General features: G+C 40.6%; 1 protein-coding gene across 1 annotated transcript in view; it reads left to right on the forward strand.

The window, feature by feature from the left end:
- The window catches only part of LOC310738510 (putative E3 ubiquitin-protein ligase HERC1), a 58,413-nt gene extending 37,928 nt beyond the window's left edge, over window positions 1-20,485 (forward strand). The window contains 19 exon segments of the mRNA XM_083563500.1: window positions 9,569-9,742; window positions 9,837-10,118; window positions 11,445-11,510; window positions 12,568-12,693; window positions 12,910-13,048; window positions 13,407-13,588; window positions 13,667-13,822; window positions 14,027-14,149; window positions 14,389-14,491; window positions 14,722-14,891; window positions 15,040-15,178; window positions 15,420-15,586; window positions 15,761-15,930; window positions 16,062-16,227; window positions 16,361-16,437; window positions 17,099-17,351; window positions 17,458-17,610; window positions 17,753-18,058; window positions 19,291-20,485. Coding sequence (XP_083419626.1) covers window positions 9,569-9,742; window positions 9,837-10,118; window positions 11,445-11,510; window positions 12,568-12,693; window positions 12,910-13,048; window positions 13,407-13,588; window positions 13,667-13,822; window positions 14,027-14,149; window positions 14,389-14,491; window positions 14,722-14,891; window positions 15,040-15,178; window positions 15,420-15,586; window positions 15,761-15,930; window positions 16,062-16,227; window positions 16,361-16,437; window positions 17,099-17,351; window positions 17,458-17,610; window positions 17,753-18,058; window positions 19,291-19,476 — 3,138 coding nt within the window. The 3' untranslated portion in view covers window positions 19,477-20,485.
- The last annotated feature ends 3,030 nt before the right edge of the window (window positions 20,486-23,515 follow it).

Below are 23,515 nucleotides of genomic sequence, written 5' to 3' on the forward strand. Positions count from 1 at the left end.
GTATAGTGTGTATGTACTATAGAGTGTGTATACAGTAAGTATAGAGTGTGTATGTAGTGTAGAGTGTGCATACAGTAAGTATAGAGTGTGTATGTACTATAGAGTGTGTATGTACTATAGAGTGTGTATACAGTAAGTATAGAGTGTGTATGTACTATAGAGTGTGTATACAGTAAGTATAGAGTGCGTATGTAGTGTAGAGTGTGTATACAGTAAGTATAGAGTGTGTATGTACTATAGAGTGTGTATACAGTAAGTATAGAGTGTGTATGTAGTGTAGAGTGTGCATACAGTAAGTATAGAGTGTGTATGTACTATAGAGTGTGTATACAGTAAGTATAGAGTGTGTATGTAGTGTAGAGTGTGCATACAGTAAGTATAGCGTGTGTATGTACTATAGAGTGTGTATACAGTAAGTATAGAGTGTGTATGTACTATAGAGTGTGTATACAGTAAGTATAGAGTGTGTATGTACTATAGAGTGTGTATACAGTAAGTATAGAGTGTGTATGTAGTGTAGAGTGTGCATACAGTAAGTATAGAGTGTGTATGTACTATAGAGTGTGTATACAGTAAGTATAGAGTGTGTATGTACTATAGAGTGTGTATACAGTAAGTATAGAGTGTGTATGTAGTGTAGAGTGTGCATACAGTAAGTATAGCGTGTGTATGTACTATAGAGTGTGTATACAGTAAGTATAGAGTGTGTATGTAGTGTAGAGTGTGTATACAGTAAGTATAGAGTGTGTATGTAGTGTAGAGTGTGTATACAGTAAGTATAGAGTGTGTATGTACTATAGAGTGTGTATACAGTAAGTATAGAGTGTGTATGTACTATAGAGTGTGTATGTACTATAGAGTGTGTATACAGTAAGTATAGAGTGCGTATGTAGTGTAGAGTGTGCATACAGTAAGTATAGAGTGTGTATGTACTATAGAGTGTGTATGTACTATAGAGTGTGTATACAGTAAGTATAGAGTGTGTATGTAGTGTAGAGTGTGCATACAGTAAGTATAGAGTGTGTATGTACTATAGAGTGTGTATGTACTATAGAGTGTGTATGTAATATAGAGTGTGTATACAGTAAGTATAGAGTGTGTATGTAGTGTAGAGTGTGCATACAGTAAGTATAGAGTGTGTATGTACTATAGAGTGTGTATACAGTAAGTAAAGAGTGTGTATGTACTATAGAGTGTGTATGTACTATAGAGTGTGTATACAGTAAGTATAGAGTGTGTATGTAGTGTAGAGTGTGCATACAGTAAGTATAGAGTGTGTATGTACTATAGAGTGTGTATACAGTAAGTATAGAGTGTGTATGTACTATAGAGTGTGTATGTACTATAGAGTGTGTATACAGTAAGTATAGAGTGTGTATGTAGTGTAGAGTGTGCATACAGTAAGTATAGAGTGTGTATGTACTATAGAGTGTGTATACAGTAAGTATAGAGTGTGTATGTACTATAGAGTGTGTATGTACTATAGAGTGTGTATACAGTAAGTATAGAGTGCGTATGTAGTGTAGAGTGTGCATACAGTAAGTATAGAGTGTGTATGTACTATAGAGTGTGTATGTACTATAGAGTGTGTATACAGTAAGTATAGAGTGTGTATGTAGTGTAGAGTGTGCATACAGTAAGTATAGAGTGTGTATGTACTATAGAGTGTGTATGTAATATAGAGTGTGTATACAGTAAGTATAGAGTGTGTATGTAGTGTAGAGTGTGCATACAGTAAGTATAGAGTGTGTATGTACTATAGAGTGTGTATACAGTAAGTAAAGAGTGTGTATGTACTATAGAGTGTGTATGTACTATAGAGTGTGTATACAGTAAGTATAGAGTGTGTATGTAGTGTAGAGTGTGCATACAGTAAGTATAGAGTGTGTATGTACTATAGAGTGTGTATACAGTAAGTATAGAGTGTGTATGTACTATAGAGTGTGTATGTACTATAGAGTGTGTATACAGTAAGTATAGAGTGTGTATGTAGTGTAGAGTGTGCATACAGTAAGTATAGAGTGTGTATGTACTATAGAGTGTGTATGTACTATAGAGTGTGTATACAGTAAGTATAGAGTGTGTATGTACTATAGAGTGTGCATACAGTAAGTATAGAGTGTGTATGTACTATAGAGTGTGTATACAGTAAGTATAGAGTGTGTATGTACTATAGAGTGTGTATGTACTATAGAGTGTGTATACAGTAAGTATAGAGTGTGTATGTAGTGTAGTGTGCATACAGTAAGTATAGAGTGTGTATGTACTATAGAGTGTGTATACAGTAAGTATAGAGTGTGTATGTACTATAGAGTGTGTATACAGTAAGTATAGAGTGTGTATGTACTATAGAGTGTGCATACAGTAAGTATAGAGTGTGTATGTACTATAGAGTGTGTATGTACTATAGAGTGTGTATACAGTAAGTATAGAGTGTGTATGTACTATAGAGTGTGCATACAGTAAGTATAGAGTGTGTATGTACTATAGAGTGTGTATACAGTAAGTATAGAGTGTGTATGTAGTGTAGAGTGTGCATACAGTAAGTATAGAGTGTGTATGTACTATATAGTGTGTATACAGTAAGTATAGAGTGTGTATGTAGTGTAGAGTGTGTATACAGTAAGTATAGAGTGTGTATGTAGTGTAGAGTGTGTATACAGTAAGTATAGAGTGTGTATGTACTATAGAGTGTGTATACAGTAAGTATAGAGTGTGTATGTACTATAGAGTGTGTATACAGTAAGTATAGAGTGCGTATGTAGTGTAGAGTGTGTATACAGTAAGTATAGAGTGTGTATGTACTATAGAGTGTGTATACAGTAAGTATAGAGTGTGTATGTAGTGTAGAGTGTGCATACAGTAAGTATAGAGTGTGTATGTACTATAGAGTGTGTATGTACTATAGAGTGTGTATACAGTAAGTATAGAGTGTGTATGTAGTGTAGAGTGTGCATACAGTAAGTATAGCGTGTGTATGTACTATAGAGTGTGTATACAGTAAGTATAGAGTGTGTATGTACTATAGAGTGTGTATACAGTAAGTATAGAGTGTGTATGTACTATAGAGTGTGTATACAGTAAGTATAGAGTGTGTATGTAGTGTAGAGTGTGCATACAGTAAGTATAGAGTGTGTATGTACTATAGAGTGTGTATACAGTAAGTATAGAGTGTGTATGTACTATAGAGTGTGTATACAGTAAGTATAGAGTGTGTATGTAGTGTAGAGTGTGCATACAGTAAGTATAGCGTGTGTATGTACTATAGAGTGTGTATACAGTAAGTATAGAGTGTGTATGTACTATAGAGTGTGTATACAGTAAGTATAGAGTGTGTATGTACTATAGAGTGTGTATGTACTATAGAGTGTGTATGTACTATAGAGTGTGTATACAGTAAGTATAGAGTGCGTATGTAGTGTAGAGTGTGCATACAGTAAGTATAGAGTGTGTATGTACTATAGAGTGTGTATGTACTATAGAGTGTGTATACAGTAAGTATAGAGTGTGTATGTAGTGTAGAGTGTGCATACAGAAAGTATAGAGTGTGTATGTACTATAAAGTGTGTATGTACTATAGAGTGTGTATGTAATATAGAGTGTGTATACAGTAAGTATAGAGTGTGTATGTAGTGTAGAGTGTGCATACAGTAAGTATAGAGTGTGTATGTACTATAGAGTGTGTATACAGTAAGTAAAGAGTGTGTATGTACTATAGAGTGTGTATGTACTATAGAGTGTGTATACAGTAAGTATAGAGTGTGTATGTAGTGTAGAGTGTGCATACAGTAAGTATAGAGTGTGTATGTACTATAGAGTGTGTATACAGTAAGTATAGAGTGTGTATGTACTATAGAGTGTGTATGTACTATAGAGTGTGTATACAGTAAGTATAGAGTGTGTATGTAGTGTAGAGTGTGCATACAGTAAGTATAGAGTGTGTATGTACTATAGAGTGTGTATGTACTATAGAGTGTGTATACAGTAAGTATAGAGTGTGTATGTACTATAGAGTGTGCATACAGTAAGTATAGAGTGTGTATGTACTATAGAGTGTGTATACAGTAAGTATAGAGTGTGTATGTACTATAGAGTGTGTATGTACTATAGAGTGTGTATACAGTAAGTATAGAGTGTGTATGTAGTGTAGAGTGTGCATACAGTAAGTATAGAGTGTGTATGTACTATAGAGTGTGTATACAGTAAGTATAGAGTGTGTATGTAGTGTAGAGTGTGCATACAGTAAGTATAGAGTGTGTATGTACTATATAGTGTGTATACAGTAAGTATAGAGTGTGTATGTAGTGTAGAGTGTGCATACAGTAAGTATAGAGTGTGTATGTACTATAGAGTGTGTATACAGTAAGTATAGAGTGTGTATGTAGTGTAGAGTGTGCATACAGTAAGTAGAGAGTGTGTATGTACTATAGAGTGTGTATACAGTAAGTATAGAGTGTGTATGTACTATAGAGTGTGCATACAGTAAGTATAGAGTGTGTATGTACTATAGAGTGTGTATGTACTATAGAGTGTGTATACAGTAAGTATAGAGTGTGTATGTACTATAGAGTGTGCATACAGTAAGTATAGAGTGTGTATGTACTATAGAGTGTGTATACAGTAAGTATAGAGTGTGTATGTAGTGTAGAGTGTGCATACAGTAAGTATAGAGTGTGTATGTACTATATAGTGTGTATACAGTAAGTATAGAGTGTGTATGTAGTGTAGAGTGTGTATACAGTAAGTATAGAGTGTGTATGTACTATATAGTGTGTATACAGTAAGTATAGAGTGTGTACGTAGTGTAGAGTGTGTATACAGTAAGTATAGAGTGTGTATGTAGTATAGAGTGTGTATACAGTAAGTATAGAGTGTGTATGTACTATAGAGTGTGTATACAGTAAGTATAGAGTGTGTATGTAGTGTAGAGTGTGCATACAGTAAGTATAGAGTGTGTATGTACTATATAGTGTGTATACAGTAAGTATAGAGTGTGTATGTAGTGTAGAGTGTGCATACAGTAAGTATAGAGTGTGTATGTACTATATAGTGTGTATACAGTAAGTATAGAGTGTGTATGTAGTGTAGAGTGTGTATACAGTAAGTATAGAGTGTGTATGTACTATATAGTGTGTATACAGTAAGTATAGAGTGTGTATGTAGTGTAGAGTGTGTATACAGTAAGTATAGAGTGTGTATGTAGTGTAGAGTGTGCATACAGTAAGTATAGAGTGTGTATGTACTATAGAGTGTGTATACAGTAAGTATAGAGTGTGTATGTAGTGTAGAGTGTGCATACAGTAAGTATAGAGTGTGTATGTACTATAGAGTGTGTATACAGTAAGTATAGAGTGTGTATGTACTATAGAGTGTGTATACAGTAAGTATAGAGTGTGTATGTAGTGTAGAGTGTGTATACAGTAAGTATAGAGTGTGTATGTAGTGTAGAGTGTGTATACAGTAAGTATAGAGTGTGTATGTAGTGTAGAGTGTGTATACAGTAAGTATAGAGTGTGTATGTAGTGTAGAGTGTGTATACAGTAAGTATAGAGTGTGTATGTAGTGTATAGTGTGTATACAGTAAGTATAGAGTGTGTATGTAGTGTAGAGTGTGTATACAGTAAGTATAGAGTGTGTATGTAGTGTAGAGTGTGTATACAGTAAGTATAGAGTGTGTATGTAGTGTAGAGTGTGTATACAGTAAGTATAGAGTGTGTATGTAGTGTAGAGTGTGTATACAGTAAGTATAGAGTGTGTATGTAGTGTATAGTGTGTATACAGTAAGTATAGAGTGTGTATGTAGTGTAGAGTGTGTATACAGTAAGTATAGAGTGTGTATGTAGTGTAGAGTGTGTATACAGTAAGTATAGAGTGTGTATGTAGTGTAGAGTGTGTATACAGTAAGTATAGAGTGTGTATGTAGTGTATAGTGTGTATACAGTAAGTATAGAGTGTGTATGTAGTGTAGAGTGTGTATACAGTAAGTATAGAGTGTGTATGTAGTGTAGAGTGTGTATACAGTAAGTATAGAGTGTGTATGTAGTGTAGAGTGTGTATACAGTAAGTATAGAGTGTGTATGTAGTGTAGAGTGTGTATACAGTAAGTATAGAGTGTGTATGTAGTGTAGAGTGTGTATACAGTAAGTATAGAGTGTGTATGTAGTGTAGAGTGTGTATACAGTAAGTATAGAGTGTGTATGTAGTGTAGAGTGTGTATACAGTAAGTATAGAGTGTGTATGTAGTGTAGAGTGTGTATACAGTAAGTATAGAGTGTGTATGTAGTGTAGAGTGTGTATACAGTAAGTATAGAGTGTGTATGTAGTGTATAGTGTGTATACAGTAAGTATAGAGTGTGTATGTAGTGTATAGTGTGTATACAGTAAGTATAGAGTGTGTATTGTAGTGTAGAGTGTGTATACAGTAAGTATAGAGTGTGTATGTAGTGTAGAGTGTGTATACAGTAAGTATAGAGTGTGTATGTAGTGTAGAGTGTGTATACAGTAAGTATAGAGTGTGTATGTAGTGTAGAGTGTGTATACAGTAAGTATAGAGTGTGTATGTAGTGTAGAGTGTGTATACAGTAAGTATAGAGTGTGTATTGTAGTGTAGAGTGTGTATACAGTAAGTATAGAGTGTGTATGTAGTGTAGAGTGTGTATACAGTAAGTATAGAGTGTGTATGTAGTGTAGAGTGTGTATACAGTAAGTATAGAGTGTGTATGTAGTGTAGAGTGTGTATACAGTAAGTATAGAGTGTGTATGTAGTGTAGAGTGTGTATACAGTAAGTATAGAGTGTGTATGTAGTGTAGAGTGTGTATACAGTAAGTATAGAGTGTGTATGTAGTGTAGAGTGTGTATACAGTAAGTATAGAGTGTGTATGTAGTGTAGAGTGTGTATACAGTAAGTATAGAGTGTGTATGTAGTGTAGAGTGTGTATACAGTAAGTATAGAGTGTGTATGTAGTGTAGAGTGTGTATACAGTAAGTATAGAGTGTGTATGTAGTATAGAGTGTGTATACAGTAAGTATAGAGTGTGTATACAGTAAGTATAGAGTGTGTATACAGTAAGTATAGAGTGTGTATACAGTAAGTATAGAGTGTGTATACAGTAAGTATAGAGTGTGTATGTAGTATAGAGTGTGTATACAGTAAGTATAGAGTGTGTATTGTAGTGTAGAGTGTGTATACAGTAAGTATAGAGTGTGTATGTAGTGTAGAGTGTGTATACAGTAAGTATAGAGTGTGTATGTAGTGTAGAGTGTGTATACAGTAAGTATAGAGTGTGTATGTAGTGTAGAGTGTGTATACAGTAAGTATAGAGTGTGTATGTAGTATAGAGTGTGTATACAGTAAGTATAGAGTGTGTATGTAGTGTAGAGTGTGTATACAGTAAGTATAGAGTGTGTATGTAGTGTAGAGTGTGTATACAGTAAGTATAGAGTGTGTATGTAGTGTATAGTGTGTATACAGTAAGTATAGAGTGTGTATGTAGTGTATAGTGTGTATACAGTAAGTATAGAGTGTGTATTGTAGTGTAGAGTGTGTATACAGTAAGTATAGAGTGTGTATGTAGTGTAGAGTGTGTATACAGTAAGTATAGAGTGTGTATGTAGTGTAGAGTGTGTATACAGTAAGTATAGAGTGTGTATGTAGTGTAGAGTGTGTATACAGTAAGTATAGAGTGTGTATTGTAGTGTAGAGTGTGTATACAGTAAGTATAGAGTGTGTATGTAGTGTAGAGTGTGTATACAGTAAGTATAGAGTGTGTATGTAGTGTAGAGTGTGTATACAGTAAGTATAGAGTGTGTATTGTAGTGTAGAGTGTGTATACAGTAAGTATAGAGTGTGTATGTAGTGTAGAGTGTGTATACAGTAAGTATAGAGTGTGTATGTAGTGTAGAGTGTGTATACAGTAAGTATAGAGTGTGTATGTAGTGTAGAGTGTGTATACAGTAAGTATAGAGTGTGTATGTAGTGTAGAGTGTGTATACAGTAAGTATAGAGTGTGTATGTAGTGTAGAGTGTGTATACAGTAAGTATAGAGTGTGTATGTAGTGTAGAGTGTGTATACAGTAAGTATAGAGTGTGTATGTAGTGTAGAGTGTGTATACAGTAAGTATAGAGTGTGTATGTAGTATAGAGTGTGTATACAGTAAGTATAGAGTGTGTATACAGTAAGTATAGAGTGTGTATGTACTATAGAGTGTGTATACAGTAAGTATAGAGTGTGTATGTAGTATAGAGTGTGTATACAGTAAGTATAGAGTGTGTATTGTAGTGTAGAGTGTGTATACAGTAAGTATAGAGTGTGTATGTAGTGTAGAGTGTGTATACAGTAAGTATAGAGTGTGTATGTAGTGTAGAGTGTGTATACAGTAAGTATAGAGTGTGTATGTAGTGTAGAGTGTGTATACAGTAAGTATAGAGTGTGTATGTAGTGTAGAGTGTGTATACAGTAAGTATAGAGTGTGTATTGTAGTGTAGAGTGTGTATACAGTAAGTATAGAGTGTGTATGTAGTGTAGAGTGTGTATACAGTAAGTATAGAGTGTGTATTGTAGTGTAGAGTGTGTATACAGTAAGTATAGAGTGTGTATGTAGTGTAGAGTGTGTATACAGTAAGTATAGAGTGTGTATTGTAGTGTAGAGTGTGTATACAGTAAGTATAGAGTGTGTATGTAGTGTAGAGTGTGTATACAGTAAGTATAGAGTGTGTATGTAGTGTAGAGTGTGTATACAGTAAGTATAGAGTGTGTATGTAGTGTAGAGTGTGTATACAGTAAGTATAGAGTGTGTATGTAGTGTAGAGTGTGTATACAGTAAGTATAGAGTGTGTATGTAGTGTAGAGTGTGTATACAGTAAGTATAGAGTGTGTATGTAGTGTAGAGTGTGTATACAGTAAGTATAGAGTGTGTATGTAGTGTAGAGTGTGTATACAGTAAGTATAGAGTGTGTATGTAGTGTAGAGTGTGTATACAGTAAGTATAGAGTGTGTATGTAGTGTAGAGTGTGTATACAGTAAGTATAGAGTGTGTATGTAGTGTAGAGTGTGTATACAGTAAGTATAGAGTGTGTATACAGTAAGTATAGAGTGTGTATGTACTATAGAGTGTGTATACAGTAAGTATAGAGTGTGTATGTAGTATAGAGTGTGTATACAGTAAGTATAGAGTGTGTATTGTAGTGTAGAGTGTGTATACAGTAAGTATAGAGTGTGTATGTAGTGTAGAGTGTGTATACAGTAAGTATAGAGTGTGTATGTAGTGTAGAGTGTGTATACAGTAAGTATAGAGTGTGTATGTAGTGTAGAGTGTGTATACAGTAAGTATAGAGTGTGTATGTAGTATAGAGTGTGTATACAGTAAGTATAGAGTGTGTATGTAGTGTAGAGTGTGTATACAGTAAGTATAGAGTGTGTATGTAGTGTAGAGTGTGTATACAGTAAGTATAGAGTGTGTATGTAGTGTAGAGTGTATGTAGTGTGTGTATTATAGAGTGTGTGTATTATAGAGTGTGTGTATTATAGAGTGTGTATGAAAAAAGTGTGCAATCCTGTTTCTGCGCAGGATATGTTGCTGATCCGCTGCAGTCCGGACTGGATCTCTCAGAACCACGTCCTGGCGTCATGCCGCAGTGTGCTCCGCTCTCAGGGAATCCGGGGTTTGAGCCGCGCTCCCTGCATGGCCGTCTTTCTCGAGCGTCTCCCCCTCTTGCTGCAGGAGCAGTACAACTACGAGCGGGTGAGAACAAATAGCTGTAGTTTGATCTTCTTCACAGTTTTCCTGATGTAGCGTCGGTTGTGTTAATAAACAGCTGATGTGTGTTTTCTCTCAGAGTCATGTGATGTCTGGAGATCAGCTGGTCCACAGCAGTTTCCTGCAGAGCCTGTCCTCTCTGTCTGTGGGTCTGAACTTGGAGCAGCTTTTGAGCCACGAACCGGTCCCTCCCCACCACGACCCCGCCCTCTCCTCCACACACTCCGAGTGGTGCTGGCTTTCCACCTTCTCCACCACCGTGAAGAGCGCAGAGGCCTTCGCCCGCTCCTCGTCCTTCCCAGAGGAGTTCACCGTGCCTGAGTTTCAGCAGAACGGAGACACGGCGTCTTCCCGAGCGCTGGTGAGTCCATCTTACTGAAGGAGTATAATAAAGTGTGAACTCTTCTGTCCTGCACAAGTTTCAGCTCTGACATTAAAGACTTGCATAAAGAGGAAAAGAGGAAAACGGGACTTTTCACTTTTTCCATACTATTTTTAGACCCCCATGTTCTTTACCTTCCCGTCTATTTTTATCTGCTTTCTGCAAATTTCTAATGTCCTTTTCCAATGATAAAATATATAAAATTCACCTGCATTTAGGTTCACCTTCCTTCCCTACGTCTTCTTCTGAATTTGACCATATTCCTCTTATTCTCTATTTTTCAGCTTCCCACCACCTCACATATTTTAGATCTTATACATAAGTATAAGTCTTTTACTTGCTTGCTGAATCCTCATCTCACTTTTCTGGTTATGGCCTGTCTCCCCTCTCTGCTTCCTCTTATATTTCTGCTATCATCTGCTCCTCTCTTACCACAAAAAAAAACCTGGTGCTGATCCTAATGATTTCAATAATTGCTGTCCTATCCTAATTTACCTTTCCTTTCTAAAATCCTCGAAAAGATAGTTCCTTCTTTAGCTTCACTCTCATTTAACTTGTACTAACATGTATGAACAATTCCAGTCTCGTTTTTGCCCCTTTCATAGTATAGAAACGGCACTTTACATATTTTCTGATGACCTTCTCAAGGCAGCGGATTCTGGTTTAGTCACCATTCCTATCCTTCTTGATTTAAGTTCGGCCTTTGACACTATTTCTCATACTATCCCTCTTAACCGAATTATTTCATTTGGCATTACTTACACCCCCCTGGACTGGATCTATCAGCGTGCTTAGTACTTAGTTCATCACATTACACTCATTTAGTTCCAAATCTTCCCCTGTTAACACTGGAGTCCCCCAGGGTTCTGTCCTGGGACCTCTTCTTTTTATCATCTACCTTCTTCCTCTTGGCATAATCTTCCGTAAATATGGTATTCTCTTTGACTGTTACACTGCAGCAAACCTAATGTCTACCCTCCCTCCTTCCTCTCTTCTTGACTGCTTTAATGAACTCAAATCCTGGTTCTCTTCCAATTTTCTTAAATTAAATAGTGGGAAAACAGTCTCTTCTTTTTGGTCTTACTCACAAATCTCTTTATAAGCTTTAACTGGTTTAGAACTCGGCAGCACGTATCATCACTAAAACTCCTTCATTTCACCATATTACTCCGGTTTTGCAGCAGCTCCACGGGCCTCCAGAAAAGATTTGCACCTAGAGCTCACCTAGAGCTGTCGCTATGGTAACAATAATGAAGCTTGTCAGTGCGTGTCTGTGACGTTGCTGTGATGTTTCTGGTTCTGCAGGATAACAGTAAGTGGAGCTTTATGATGGATGAGCAGCTCATGTCATGGGCCACCAACAGACCCGAGGTGAGAGTGTGTGTGTGTGTGTGTGTGTGTGTGTGTGTGTGTGTGTGTGTGTGTGTGTGTGTGTGTGTGTGTGTGTGTGTGTGTGTGTGTGTGTGTGTGTGTGTGTGTTTTGTTTCATTCATCATTATCAGGTAGAGCTCCAGAAGCATGTTCTCATTCAAGGCCATCTCTGTTTCAGCTCTTCATCATTTAACATTCCCTAAAAGCCCTCAGTTTCCCTGAACATTCTTCACCCGTTCCTCTTCGGTTCCTCTACCTCCGTAGGAATTTCAGAAAACTGTCAGAAGCATAGATTTTTTCCCCCCAACCTTTTCAAGAACGTTAAAAGTTTCTCAGAATTAGGAACAAACGCAGTTTCGCTACCACACACCACATTCAAACAACATTCACTTTATTCCTTCACACGGGACACTGAATGTTACAGAGCATAGATACGACCACCTTCTGGTTAATAATAACACTCAGTTCTGCACTCACACCTGGAAAGAATTTGAAGTCACTGATCTCAAAGAAAAAAGCTAATTTAAATAATAGTACAAACAATTGCAATATAAATAAACAAACAAGCAGATAGATAGATAGATAGATAGATAGATAGATAGATAGATAGATAGATAGATAGATAGATAGATAGATAGATAGATAGATAGATAGATAGACAATAATATTAATAATTAATTGAAAAAATAATAATTATAATATAATTATAATTAATTTAAATTGAAGGTAAAAATAAGTGAGTAAATAAAGGAGGCACACGGGCTGTTATCATTATCATGCACAAACCGAACACAATTAGACATCAGGAATGAACAAGAATGAAATATTTAAAAAAGCTGCAAAGATTTAAAAATAATAACAATGAACTGGTGAGGGAATTCTAGAGAGTGAAAATAATACAAAGTGGAATATTATTTTAAGTAAAACTACAAACGCTTCTTGAATGAGAATGAAGCAGAGGGGAAGCGCCTCATGGGGTAGTGAGAGTACTTTAGAGACTACACTCTAACAAAAATATGCTGTGTGTGTGTGTGTGTGTGTGTGTGTGTGTGTTTAGGACTGGCAGCAGGGTGGCAAGAGTGAGGTGTATCTGTGGGGTAACGGACGACATGGACAGCTCGCTGAAGCCGGAACCAACGTTACTGTGCCCACCCTCGTCCCCTCTCTCTCTCAGACCCAGCAGGTGTTAACACACAAACACACACACACACAAACACACACACACGGACAGACAGACAGAGAGACAGATAGATAGATAAGGGTTGTAAATGTTTCCTATGTAGCACTATTTCCTATGTAAATCTATTGAAAGCGGTGTGTGTGTGTGTGTGTGTGTGTGTGTGTGTGTGTGTGTGTGTGTGTGTGTGTGTGTGTGTGTGGGTGCATGTGCGTGTGTTAGGTTGTATGTGGACAGAACTGCACGTTCCTGGTCCAGTCGAGTGGCACCGTGTTGGCGGTAGGAGAGGGCAGCTACGGCCGGCTCGGGCAGGGCAACTCGGACGACCTGTACACACCTACACTCATCTCTGCACTTCAGGGTAACACACATACACTCAACACACAACTACACAACATGCACACAACTACATACCTGCCAGCCTTCACTCCTCCAGTTTGTGTAGCAGCTTTGAATTTCTTTTATTCAGAAATACGCTTTCTCTCGTTAGCCAATCAGCACGTGACCATATAATGATTGACATTTAAGTGGGTGGGATCAAATTTTAATATTTAATGCAACCCCCTGAAAAGTCCCACCCCCTCTCTCGGTTTCACAGTAACGCAGCCCGGATTGTAAAGGAATAACGTTTCTAATTTGCTTGTGTGAAATGGACTCTCATCCGTGTACGTGATCGCGTGAGACGTCACTTCTAACAGCTCCACACTTTTTCCTCTCAGGTTACGTGGTCACTCAGCTGGTGACGTCGTACGGTTCAGACGGCCATTCTCTGGCTCTGACCGAGACGGGCGAGGTGTTCAGCTGGGGTGACGGCGACTACGGGAAGCTGGGTCACGGCAACACCGAGCGCCAGAGACGCCCCAAACAGATCGAGGCTCTTCAGGGGGAGGAGGTGGTGCAGGTAAAACGTGTACATTGTGTTAACGTGCCGTACAAACGCGTTGTATTTTTACGAATTTGAACACTTTTTTCCGCATAGCTGGCATGCGGATTCAAACACTCCGCTGTGGTCACGTCCGACGGGAAGCTCTTCACGTTCGGCAGCGGAGATTCGGGACGCCTGGGTCAAAGGTCTACCTCCAACAAGATGGTTCCGGAGAGGGTCACGGCGCTCGAAGGTCACCACATCGGACAGGCGAGTATCACTATAAAAGAGGCACAGAGCATGTTTCCATAGAAACAGCTCATTCCCTGGGTGTTTATTTAATATTCATGGAACGAGTGTTCCATTGAGCCTGCTCAAAGGTTCCACGCGATAAACCATATTTATCGTAGCAGCGTTAATTCACACGTTCCACATTTATTAGATGTACAGCGATATGTACTTGTTTGCATGCAGGTGTCGTGCGGGATTAATCACACCCTGGCTCTGGCGTCGGATGGAATGACTCTCTGGGCGTTCGGTGACGGGGATTATGGGAAACTCGGTACCGGCCCCTGTGCGGTTAAGTGCTATCCCCAGGTACTGCTTCTAATCTTATTTCAGCACCCGGTAACAACACCGTTTATTAGTCGAACATATTAAATATAATAAACTGGACGATTATTAAGTCCGTGCCGCACTGTTCCGGGCTCGCGGATGATTTATTACATGCTAATTATCCGTTTGTTGAGCATCAGGCACAAGCAGTGGATTTTTGTTGACCGAATCGGTCCACATCAACGGAGTCGTAACGTCTGGTCTCGTGTCTCGTTTCACAGAAAGTGGAGACGTTATGCAATAAAGGCATCAAGAAGGTCGGATGTGGAACTCACTTTTCAGTGGTGCTGGCCAACGACGGACACGTGTACACATTCGGTCAAGGTAAGAGCGAGAGGTAAAAAAAAAAAAATGGCTGCAGATGAAAATAAACAGGTGCAGGCAGCAATCATGTGGGGGCCAAGCACTTTTCCAGAAAGTTTTGTTTTTTGTTTCTATAGTAACGTCGCATTAATATGGATGCCGAAAAGAGATGGCGGACAATAAAACGGCGTGTGTGTGTGTGTGTGTGTGTGTGTGTGTGTGTGTGTGTGTGTGTGTGTGTGTGATTACAGAACGTCTGATTGGCCTTCCCGACTCCATGCTGAAGAACCACAACCGGCCGCAGGTAGTTCCTGCTCTGGAGGGTGTGTTTGTCGAGGACATCGCTGTGGGATGCGAACACATCCTGGCTTTGTCCAACACTGGGGACGTGTACGCCTGGGGGTGCAACTGTGAGGCTCAGGTACAAACACACACACACACACACACACACACACACACACACACACACACACCTTTATAATGTCACATAGATACACACATGAGTGACAAATTAAAGGAAAAACCTGTGTGTGTGGTGTGTGTGTGTGTGTGTGTGCGTGCGTGCACAGTTGGGTCTTGGTCACTCAAGTCCAGTGAAGGAGCCTACCCTCGTCACAGCTCTGCAGGCCAAGAACATCAAACAGATCTCAGCTGGACGATGCCACAGTTCTGCATGGACAACACCACCTTTATCCTCCAGGGGCTCAGGTGTGTACACACACACACACACACATACACTCACACACACACAAAATTCTTCAAAGTCGGGTTCTGCTGGAGGTGTGAGGGTTCAGTCCACGTTCACATTCACCTTAAAGGTGTTCAGTAGGGTTCAGAGCTCTATTAAAGCCCACTCAAGATCTTCCTCTCCAACCCATGGTGCAGGATCTCTGTTTCCTTTTGTGCAAGTCTGTAGACAATTAACTCTCACACACACTTCTGTTTACAGGTTCAGCAGGACTCCAGCTGGGTTTGCCTCAGAGCGTTCCTCCACAGTACAACACCCTGAAGGACTGCACTCCCAAAGAGCTCAGCGCTCGCCTACGAGTCCTTCATCACTTCTCTGACCTCATGTATAAGTCCTGGAGACTTCTCAACCTGGACTCCAACAGTCAGGTGTGTCTCTCTCACACACACACACACACACACACACACACACACACACACACACACACACACACACCACAGAGAGACCAGATAGACAAGATCATATAGAGGAAGTATAGGTAAAGACTATGTGCAGAAACCAGCTCTGAACAGGTCAGTAACCCCACCCGTCTTTGTGTCCAGGTTTTATCCTCCCGCTACAGCGCAGGCACAGCAGCCCTCGTACACGGCCACATCCGCGGCCTCCTGTCCCCCAAAGTCAACACTCTGCCCCTAGTGCGCTCTATCGGCCGCACCATGACCCAGGGCAAGACATACGGCCCCCAGATCACCGTGAAGAGAATCTCCAGCAGGTGCGTGCACACACACACACACACACACACACACACACACACACACACACACACACACACACATACACACAAGGAGCAAGTGCGAGTATTATTTCAGCTATGAAACACCAGTACATTTCTTATATTATTAGGGGGCGCTCCAGCAAGCCGATTTTCGTGCAGATAGCGAAGCAGGTGGTGAACGTGAACCCGACGGAGCTGCGTCTGCCCTCCAGAGCCTGGAAGGTGAAATTGGTGGGAGAAGGTGCAGACGACGCGGGCGGAGTGTTCGATGACACCGTGACCGAGATGTGCCAGGTTATTTACAGCAGAGATAACACAGTACCTCATACATTCAGCACTCATACCACAGGGTAACTGTAAATGGACAACAAATTAGAAGGAAAAATTATTATTTACTGCTCATACTGTCGTGATCTGTCTTTCTCAGGAGCTACAGTCTGGAGTGGTGGATTTACTCATTCGCACCCCCAACAGTACTGCAGATGTGGGCAGTAATACAGACAGGTATTACACACACACACACACACACACACACACACAGACTTGTGTGTCCGAGTTCATTTTTTCTCATTCTCACATATGTATGATTGTCTGTTTTTATGATCCACATGATGTTCTGATTAGAGATCGACCGATTTATAGGTTTTGCCATCTAATCAGCACCGATAGTTGATTTCTGAAACTTTCTTAACAAATCTACACTAAGTTTTTCCGGTCCGCTGTCATTACAAGAGCGGCCTCTAGAGGCAAATCACTGACAGCACGTGCTGTTTGTTTTTACGTGCGAGACTGCACGCTGCACGGAGAGCGCTATATTATATTAATTGTATATAATTTATCATTTTTGTAATTATATAATTATTATTTTATATAATTATTATATAATATAATAATAATAATATAATTTTTTATAATAATATAAGTATTATTTCTTATTATTATTACTATATTCATATTTATTTTATTTAGCACATTTTCATGATTCAGTATTTTTTTTTTTTTTGTAATAAATACATTATACATGGACTTTTTGTTTTTTATTCAGTATCCATCGGTTAAGTAATCGGTTTGCCGGCAAAAATCGGCAAAAATGATCCAATCTATCGATATTGGTAAAATTTGGTTGCACTCTAATTCTGATAATGTGTGTGTGTCTGTGTCCCAGGTTCCTCATGAACCCAGCAGCCGTCTCCGATGAGCACATGCTGCAGTTCCGGTTTCTGGGCATCCTGATGGCAGTGGCTATTCGCACCAAGAAGCCTCTGGACCTGCACCTGGCTCCATGGGTGTGGAAACAGCTGTGCTCCATCCCTCTGGGTGGAGCCGACCTAGAAGAAGTAGACCTCCTCACACACCGCTCACTTCAGGACATCCTGAACCCTGACCACAGCAGCATCACAGAGGACAACTTCACTGTGGTGAGACGCTGGACAGCAGTGTGGCTTGTTTATATGATTTTAATCTTTTTACCAATTATAGAGGTGGGCGGAGCTATTTTTGACAGAGCGGATTTCCTGTCTGTAGATGATTCCTCTGGGCTCGTTTGTGGCCCACAGTGCAGACGGGAAGCTGGTCCCAGTGGTTCCCGGGGGCCACAACCTCCCTCTGACCTTCTCCAACAGGGTGGAATACGTGGAACGAGCCCTGGAGTTTCGGCTGCATGAAATGGACAGACAGGTGATGTAATAAACACTGCAGTCTACTGCAGTCTGTTTAATTTGGAGACATATTTTGGAATTGTGTGTGTGTGTGTGTGTGTGGTGTGTGTGTGTGTGTGTGTGTGTGTGTGTGTGTGTGTGTGTGTGTGTGTGTGTGTTAGGTCGCGGCGGTGAGAGAGGGCATGTCTTCCATCATCCCCGTACCGTTGCTCTCTCTGCTCACGGCGCGTCAGGTGGAGCAGCTCGTCTGCGGCCTTCCAGAGGTCTCAGTAGAGATGCTCAAGAAGGTGGTGCGTTACCGTGACATCACTGCCAACCACCAGCTGATTGGCTGGCTCTGGCAAAGCCTGGAGGAGTTCACCAATGAGGAGCGAGTGCTGTTCCTGCGCTTCGTATCCGGGCGCTCCAGGCTGCCGTCCAACCCGGCCGACATCACGCAGAAGTTCCAGATCATCAAAGTGGACCGGGTGAGGGAGCTTGTTTGCTTGTTTGTTTATTTGCCAACATCCATTTGATTCGTCTCTACAAATAAAAATTAAGCCCAGGTGGGGATTGATTAGTAATGTCTGCAGGGAAATCGTTATTGTAGTAACACTGCCAGGGTGTGCATAACAGTATGTCCAGGTGGGGATTAGTCAGGTGTTCCATGCACCTTCACGAATCCTAGCGTGGGATTGGTCCATTTTTCTAGACGTCCACTACTAATCTCTGACTAGATCGAGTTTTCTGAACTGAACTTTAGAAGACTTTTACCGAATTCACATTATGACGAGTTCTGTGTGAGTTCTGCATTATGTTACTAATCCCCCATGAGGTCACGTGTTTTCTGGACTCGTATTAAACCCGGTTAAGGATTAGTCCTTTTCTGGACTTCACATGAAGCTAATTGGATATTTGTAGATTTCGTGTACTTGGAAAAATCTTGTTAACCTGGTACGGATTTCTGAACATTTCTGAATAAACACAGGGGATTAGTCCAATTTCTTTCCCCTGGATGAAAAAAATATATTAGGAGTAGGAGATTTTCTGGAGCTAGATGTGGAATAATACAGCTCCTGTACTGACATTAAGCCTTATTACAGATTAGTATGGTATTTCTGGATTTGAGTCATGTTTAATTAGTGCTAGGTCTTCGTCTGAACCGACTGGGCTTAATGCCAGCTGGAGTTGGGTAATGGTTAAGGACGGGTTGATCAGTAAATTAGTTTTTTTCAGCTTTATCATACACAGCTGGGGGTTTAAAGACTCACAATAACTGTGTTTGGGGATTAGTAGGTTTCCTATACAATGATTTATCTTAATTTACAGTGACTTCGGTTTTTGAAACTAAGCAAGTTTTCTGGAGCCAGTAGGTAGGTAGAAGGTTCTAGACTTGAATGAAACTTAGTTGGGGGTTGGTGGGATATTTCTGGATTCACATTGTGCTAATTTTGGGATTAGTAGTTTGCTGGAGTTTGTTGGAATTCCAACCATTAACTATGTAGGTCATTTTTTAAAGTGTATATTAGTGGCGTTTTCTACACTCACATTAAACCTACTTGGAGATTAGACGCTCTACTACATGCGGGTTAACCCGATTTGGGAATACGTTTTTTCCAGCCACAGATTAAACCTCACTGGGGGTTACTATGGTCTTCTTGACTAAGAGGTTCCTTTCATATAAAAAGAAGTTTTTTTTTTTGGTTTATTTCCCCTGCAGCCTATGAACGGTCTTCCCACAGCCCAGACGTGTTTCTTCCAGCTGCGTCTGCCTCCCTACACCAGCCAGGCCATGCTCGCCGAGCGTCTGCGCTACTCCATCCACAACTGTCCTTCCATAGACATGGACAACTACATGCTGTCACGCAACACGGAACCGGCAGACGGATCCGACACCGAATACTGAACACACTCTAATTACAGGCTCCGCTACATTACGAGGACCGGGTGGATTCCTCCAGTCAACATTCTTCCTTTCTGCTGTGATCCACAGATCTTTTACTCCACTCGTCCACTCTGGGGAGCACTCAAGTGATCCATGGCTGTCTAATGTATTTCATTTATTTAAGTTTTGGCACTTCCCTTTAAAATTAAATAGGGGGTATGTAAAAATTAAAGTCTTTCGAAAGCACTTTGTGTTTTAGGTGGACAGTACGAGAGATGCACAATATCGTCAAGCGGTGGAGCCGGATTCTTTCAACAAGAACTTTCTACCTGCTTAGCTCCGCCCCATAGAAAGGCTTCTCTCATTACAAACTGCACCTTTAAATAAAACAATACAGAATATTTAACACAAACCATTAAAATGCTAGAGGTCATTTCAAACCAGACAAACTGGGAAAACACGAACGAGGCATCGGTTTAGTTTCTTTTACACTAACGTGCTGAACATCACCCAGGACACGCCCAGAAAACCGCTCGTCAATTTATTTTATCTTGAATGTAATACTTGCAAAAACCCCACACACATTATGCACGCGGATATTTATTTGCCAAATAGTGTCCCGCGACTCCGTGATCTAGCCCCCGAACAAATGTTTTATATTTATTTCATTTTTTTCCCCGTTTGTTCGTGAATACGTGTGAAAATCCATAGTGTGTGTGTGTGTGTGTGTGTGTGTGTTTGTGTGAAGTTTGTTTTTGTCCTTCAGGAAGACGTGTGTATCAGCCATGTGTACAGGTCCTGATCGCTGTGGTGTGACGTGTGGACGGATTTTCTCCTCCGCTTGTCCACGGAGGCTCCTGATACTACTGTGTGTCGTGGTTTACATTAACGCTAATTTATTCGGTTTGTTTTGTAACGAGAGCGAGACATCGGGTTGTGCTCAGTCAGACCTTTATGCATCGTTCTTCAGTATGTAAAAAAAACAAAAACAATGAAACACTGAATATTAAAAGGATTTAGAGCTGCTCTATCATTTGTGGGGTTTTTATCCATCAGAATTCTTTCCACCTAAACCAATAGCAGGAGCTCTGAAAACATTTAGAAGCCACACCTACTTGAAAAACACAATCCAGAAGCCACACCCACTTCACAAAATCAATGCAGAAGCCACACTTACTTCTTTAAATCAATGCAGAAGCCCACCTTCTCAAATAGGCAGATATAAAAGCCACACCTCCACAAAAACTGCTGCAGAAGCCACACCCCCTTCTCAAAAACATACAGAGCCACACCTCCACAAAAACTGCTGCAGAAGCCACACCTATTTCTCAAAAACAGATACAGAAGACACCTTTTTTAAAAACGAATATGAAGCCACACCTCCTTCTCAAAATTAGATACAGAAGCCACACCTCCACAAAAACTGCTGCGGAAGCCACACCTATTTCTCAAAAACAGATACAGAAGACACCTTTTTTAAAAACAAATATGAAGCCACACCACCTTCTCAAAATTAGATACAGAAGACACACCTCCACAAAAACTGCTGCAGAAGCCACACCCCCTTCTCAAAAACAGACACTGAGGCCACACCTCCTTTTAAAAAACAGACAGTTACTGAAGTCACACGAGCTCAGACAACAGATACAGAAGCCACACCCGCTTTTCAAAAACAGATACAGAGAAACACCTCCTTTACTAAAACACAGAAACCACACCTTCCTCACAAAAACATACAGCATTTGCAGAGCTCCGAGAACATGTTCAGAAACTTTCAGACCTCACAGTCCAGACTGAAGTGTGTTTTTCAGAATGATCTAATCCATAATGTTATAATTGGTTGCCCCTGAGCAGGAGTGATTCAGCACCATGGACAAGTCCTAGTCCACAGGTGAAATGCTGAGTAAGTGTGAATAGGGAGGAGATTCTGCTGAAGTGCAGGTAAACATCATCTCCGTCTCGCACTCAGGGATTTGATTAGTCGAGGCGTCTCACTTTCCTGCCCGAGATCTCACGGTTGTGATGAATCACTCGGCCGCAGTCGGGGCGAGAAGTGACGGCCGTAATCAGTTTCTCTGACTCTCAGCTCCGAGTTTGAGAGGGAGCTGAAACCCTTCATCTGATCGCCGAGAGATTAAACGGTGTAAAGACGCGGAGAGACGAAAGAGACGGCCTCTTCAAAAATCACACGCCATTGCGGTGTAGATGAATCTTCTGTCACGTCGAGAGCCGATCTGAAGAACCTCAAGTACAACTCGGAAGGCGACTCGGACGCTTGAAATGTCACTGACGTCAAATATCGCCTCTTAGTTTAATCGTTGTTTGGTTGTCATAGTGACGTCCATGTAGTGTCTCACTGTATGATGTGAAAGTGGACATGCTTGTATATGAGGTGGTTTTAAAATGTTTCAAGATTAGCTCTGTTTACAAGAAAGATCTATTTATCTTCAGTCCAGTCCAATACAGAGCTCTCCGTGTTCTTTCCACCTTCCACGTGTTGTGGAATTCTTCTTTTTAAAACGTGTCTAGCACCTTCTGCGATTTTCACGGGATCTCCACATTGGTGTCAAAAACAACGAGCTCTGAGCTGGATCTTAATCTTCGGGAAGAAAGTGAAGTCTGCAGGAGCCAAATCTGGCAAGTAGGGTGGGTGCAGAATGAAGATCATGTAGTTTCCGGTGAGAAGCTCACGTGTGAGGAGGAGCTCGGTGACAGGGTGCACGTGATCAGAATAGCAGAAGTGGTAACGTACGTGGTCAGAACAGCACCAGTTGCACAGCTCGCGATGTCTTTTCGCACACTGACTTACAAAGGCCAGTGCTTCCTGTGACTGTGCGTGTAGCCACCTGGGCGTGTGCTGCCTTCTGTTGGTGTGTTACGAAGACTATTTGATAGCACCTCATAACTCACACACACTTCTTGACCTGAAAATTAGCACACCCAAAACAATATGTGTCCGATCTAGACCATGGCACATGCTGGATACGTTTCAGATCTCAGTTCATGTCAGAACCCACAAAGTCGGAGAGAAATCGGTGTCACACATAAAGGGGAACAAAAAGGCGAGAAGGAAGGAGCCTGTGCCACTTTTGCATGTGCCGTCTAAATGCATCCTGAGCAACAGCCTGCGTTATGTGCTGAAATAGCAGTCGTGACACACATTTTCCACATTTCCCAACACGTAACCTTATTAGGCACCTGTTTTATTTGTGTACGGTTCACGCTGTAGTCAGCAGGTTCGCAGCTGCTCCTGACTCGGACCCGTCTTCAGCCTCGCCGCCAGTTTTAGAGCTTCATTCATCACGACTCGATGCGCTAGAGAATTAGAAAAAGCATCTGAGAAAGTCAGAGAGAACACGACCGATACTGACGCTAACGAAGGAAACGCAGGAATCATTGTAGGATTTCATAGGTTCTTGGTTTTATGGATTTCCCTTCAGGAATGTGCATCAAAAAGACTTCAATGATAAACACATTCGAGGATATTTCTTTGGTGATTGGCTGGTGTCCTTCAAGGTTCTTTTGTTGTTCCTTAATGGTCCGTAGGACCTACGACAGTGTGCTGCGCTTTTAACAAAGACTTAGTACCCGGATCAATTGTGTCATTGAGAATAAAAATGCTCTGACGTATAACACAATTCTCCAAAAACACCCTTGTAGGTAATGGATCTCCACAAAGTGTAGAGGAACATCTTACCAGAAGACTGGAGCTTATTACAACAGAAAATGGGGACAATTGCACTATAATCAGAGCTGCTGCGCTAAAAAATTAATCAACATGTTCTACCCAATCAGACTCTCTCAGTTTCACCAGCACCAATCACAGGATCATTGATCTTCCCCTAAAATCACAGTGTGTATGATCGCTACACGCTACACACACTTGCGAGCTCCTGCTGTTGTTTTAATGCTTGGTGTTTAAACTCGCCGCTGAAGGAAGCTGACTGTCTGCTGCAGCAGTTTATGACTGGATCATTACGCAATGCTTCGGGGAGTTCGCTCTGCGTAACGCCTACCGCTTTCTCGCTGTTGAGATGATTAGATGCCGCTCCATCAGCCC

The sequence above is a fragment of the Silurus aristotelis genome (genome assembly GCF_946808225.1).
Source record: "Silurus aristotelis genome assembly, chromosome: 16".
In the NCBI taxonomy this organism is placed as follows: domain Eukaryota; kingdom Metazoa; phylum Chordata; class Actinopteri; order Siluriformes; family Siluridae; genus Silurus; species Silurus aristotelis.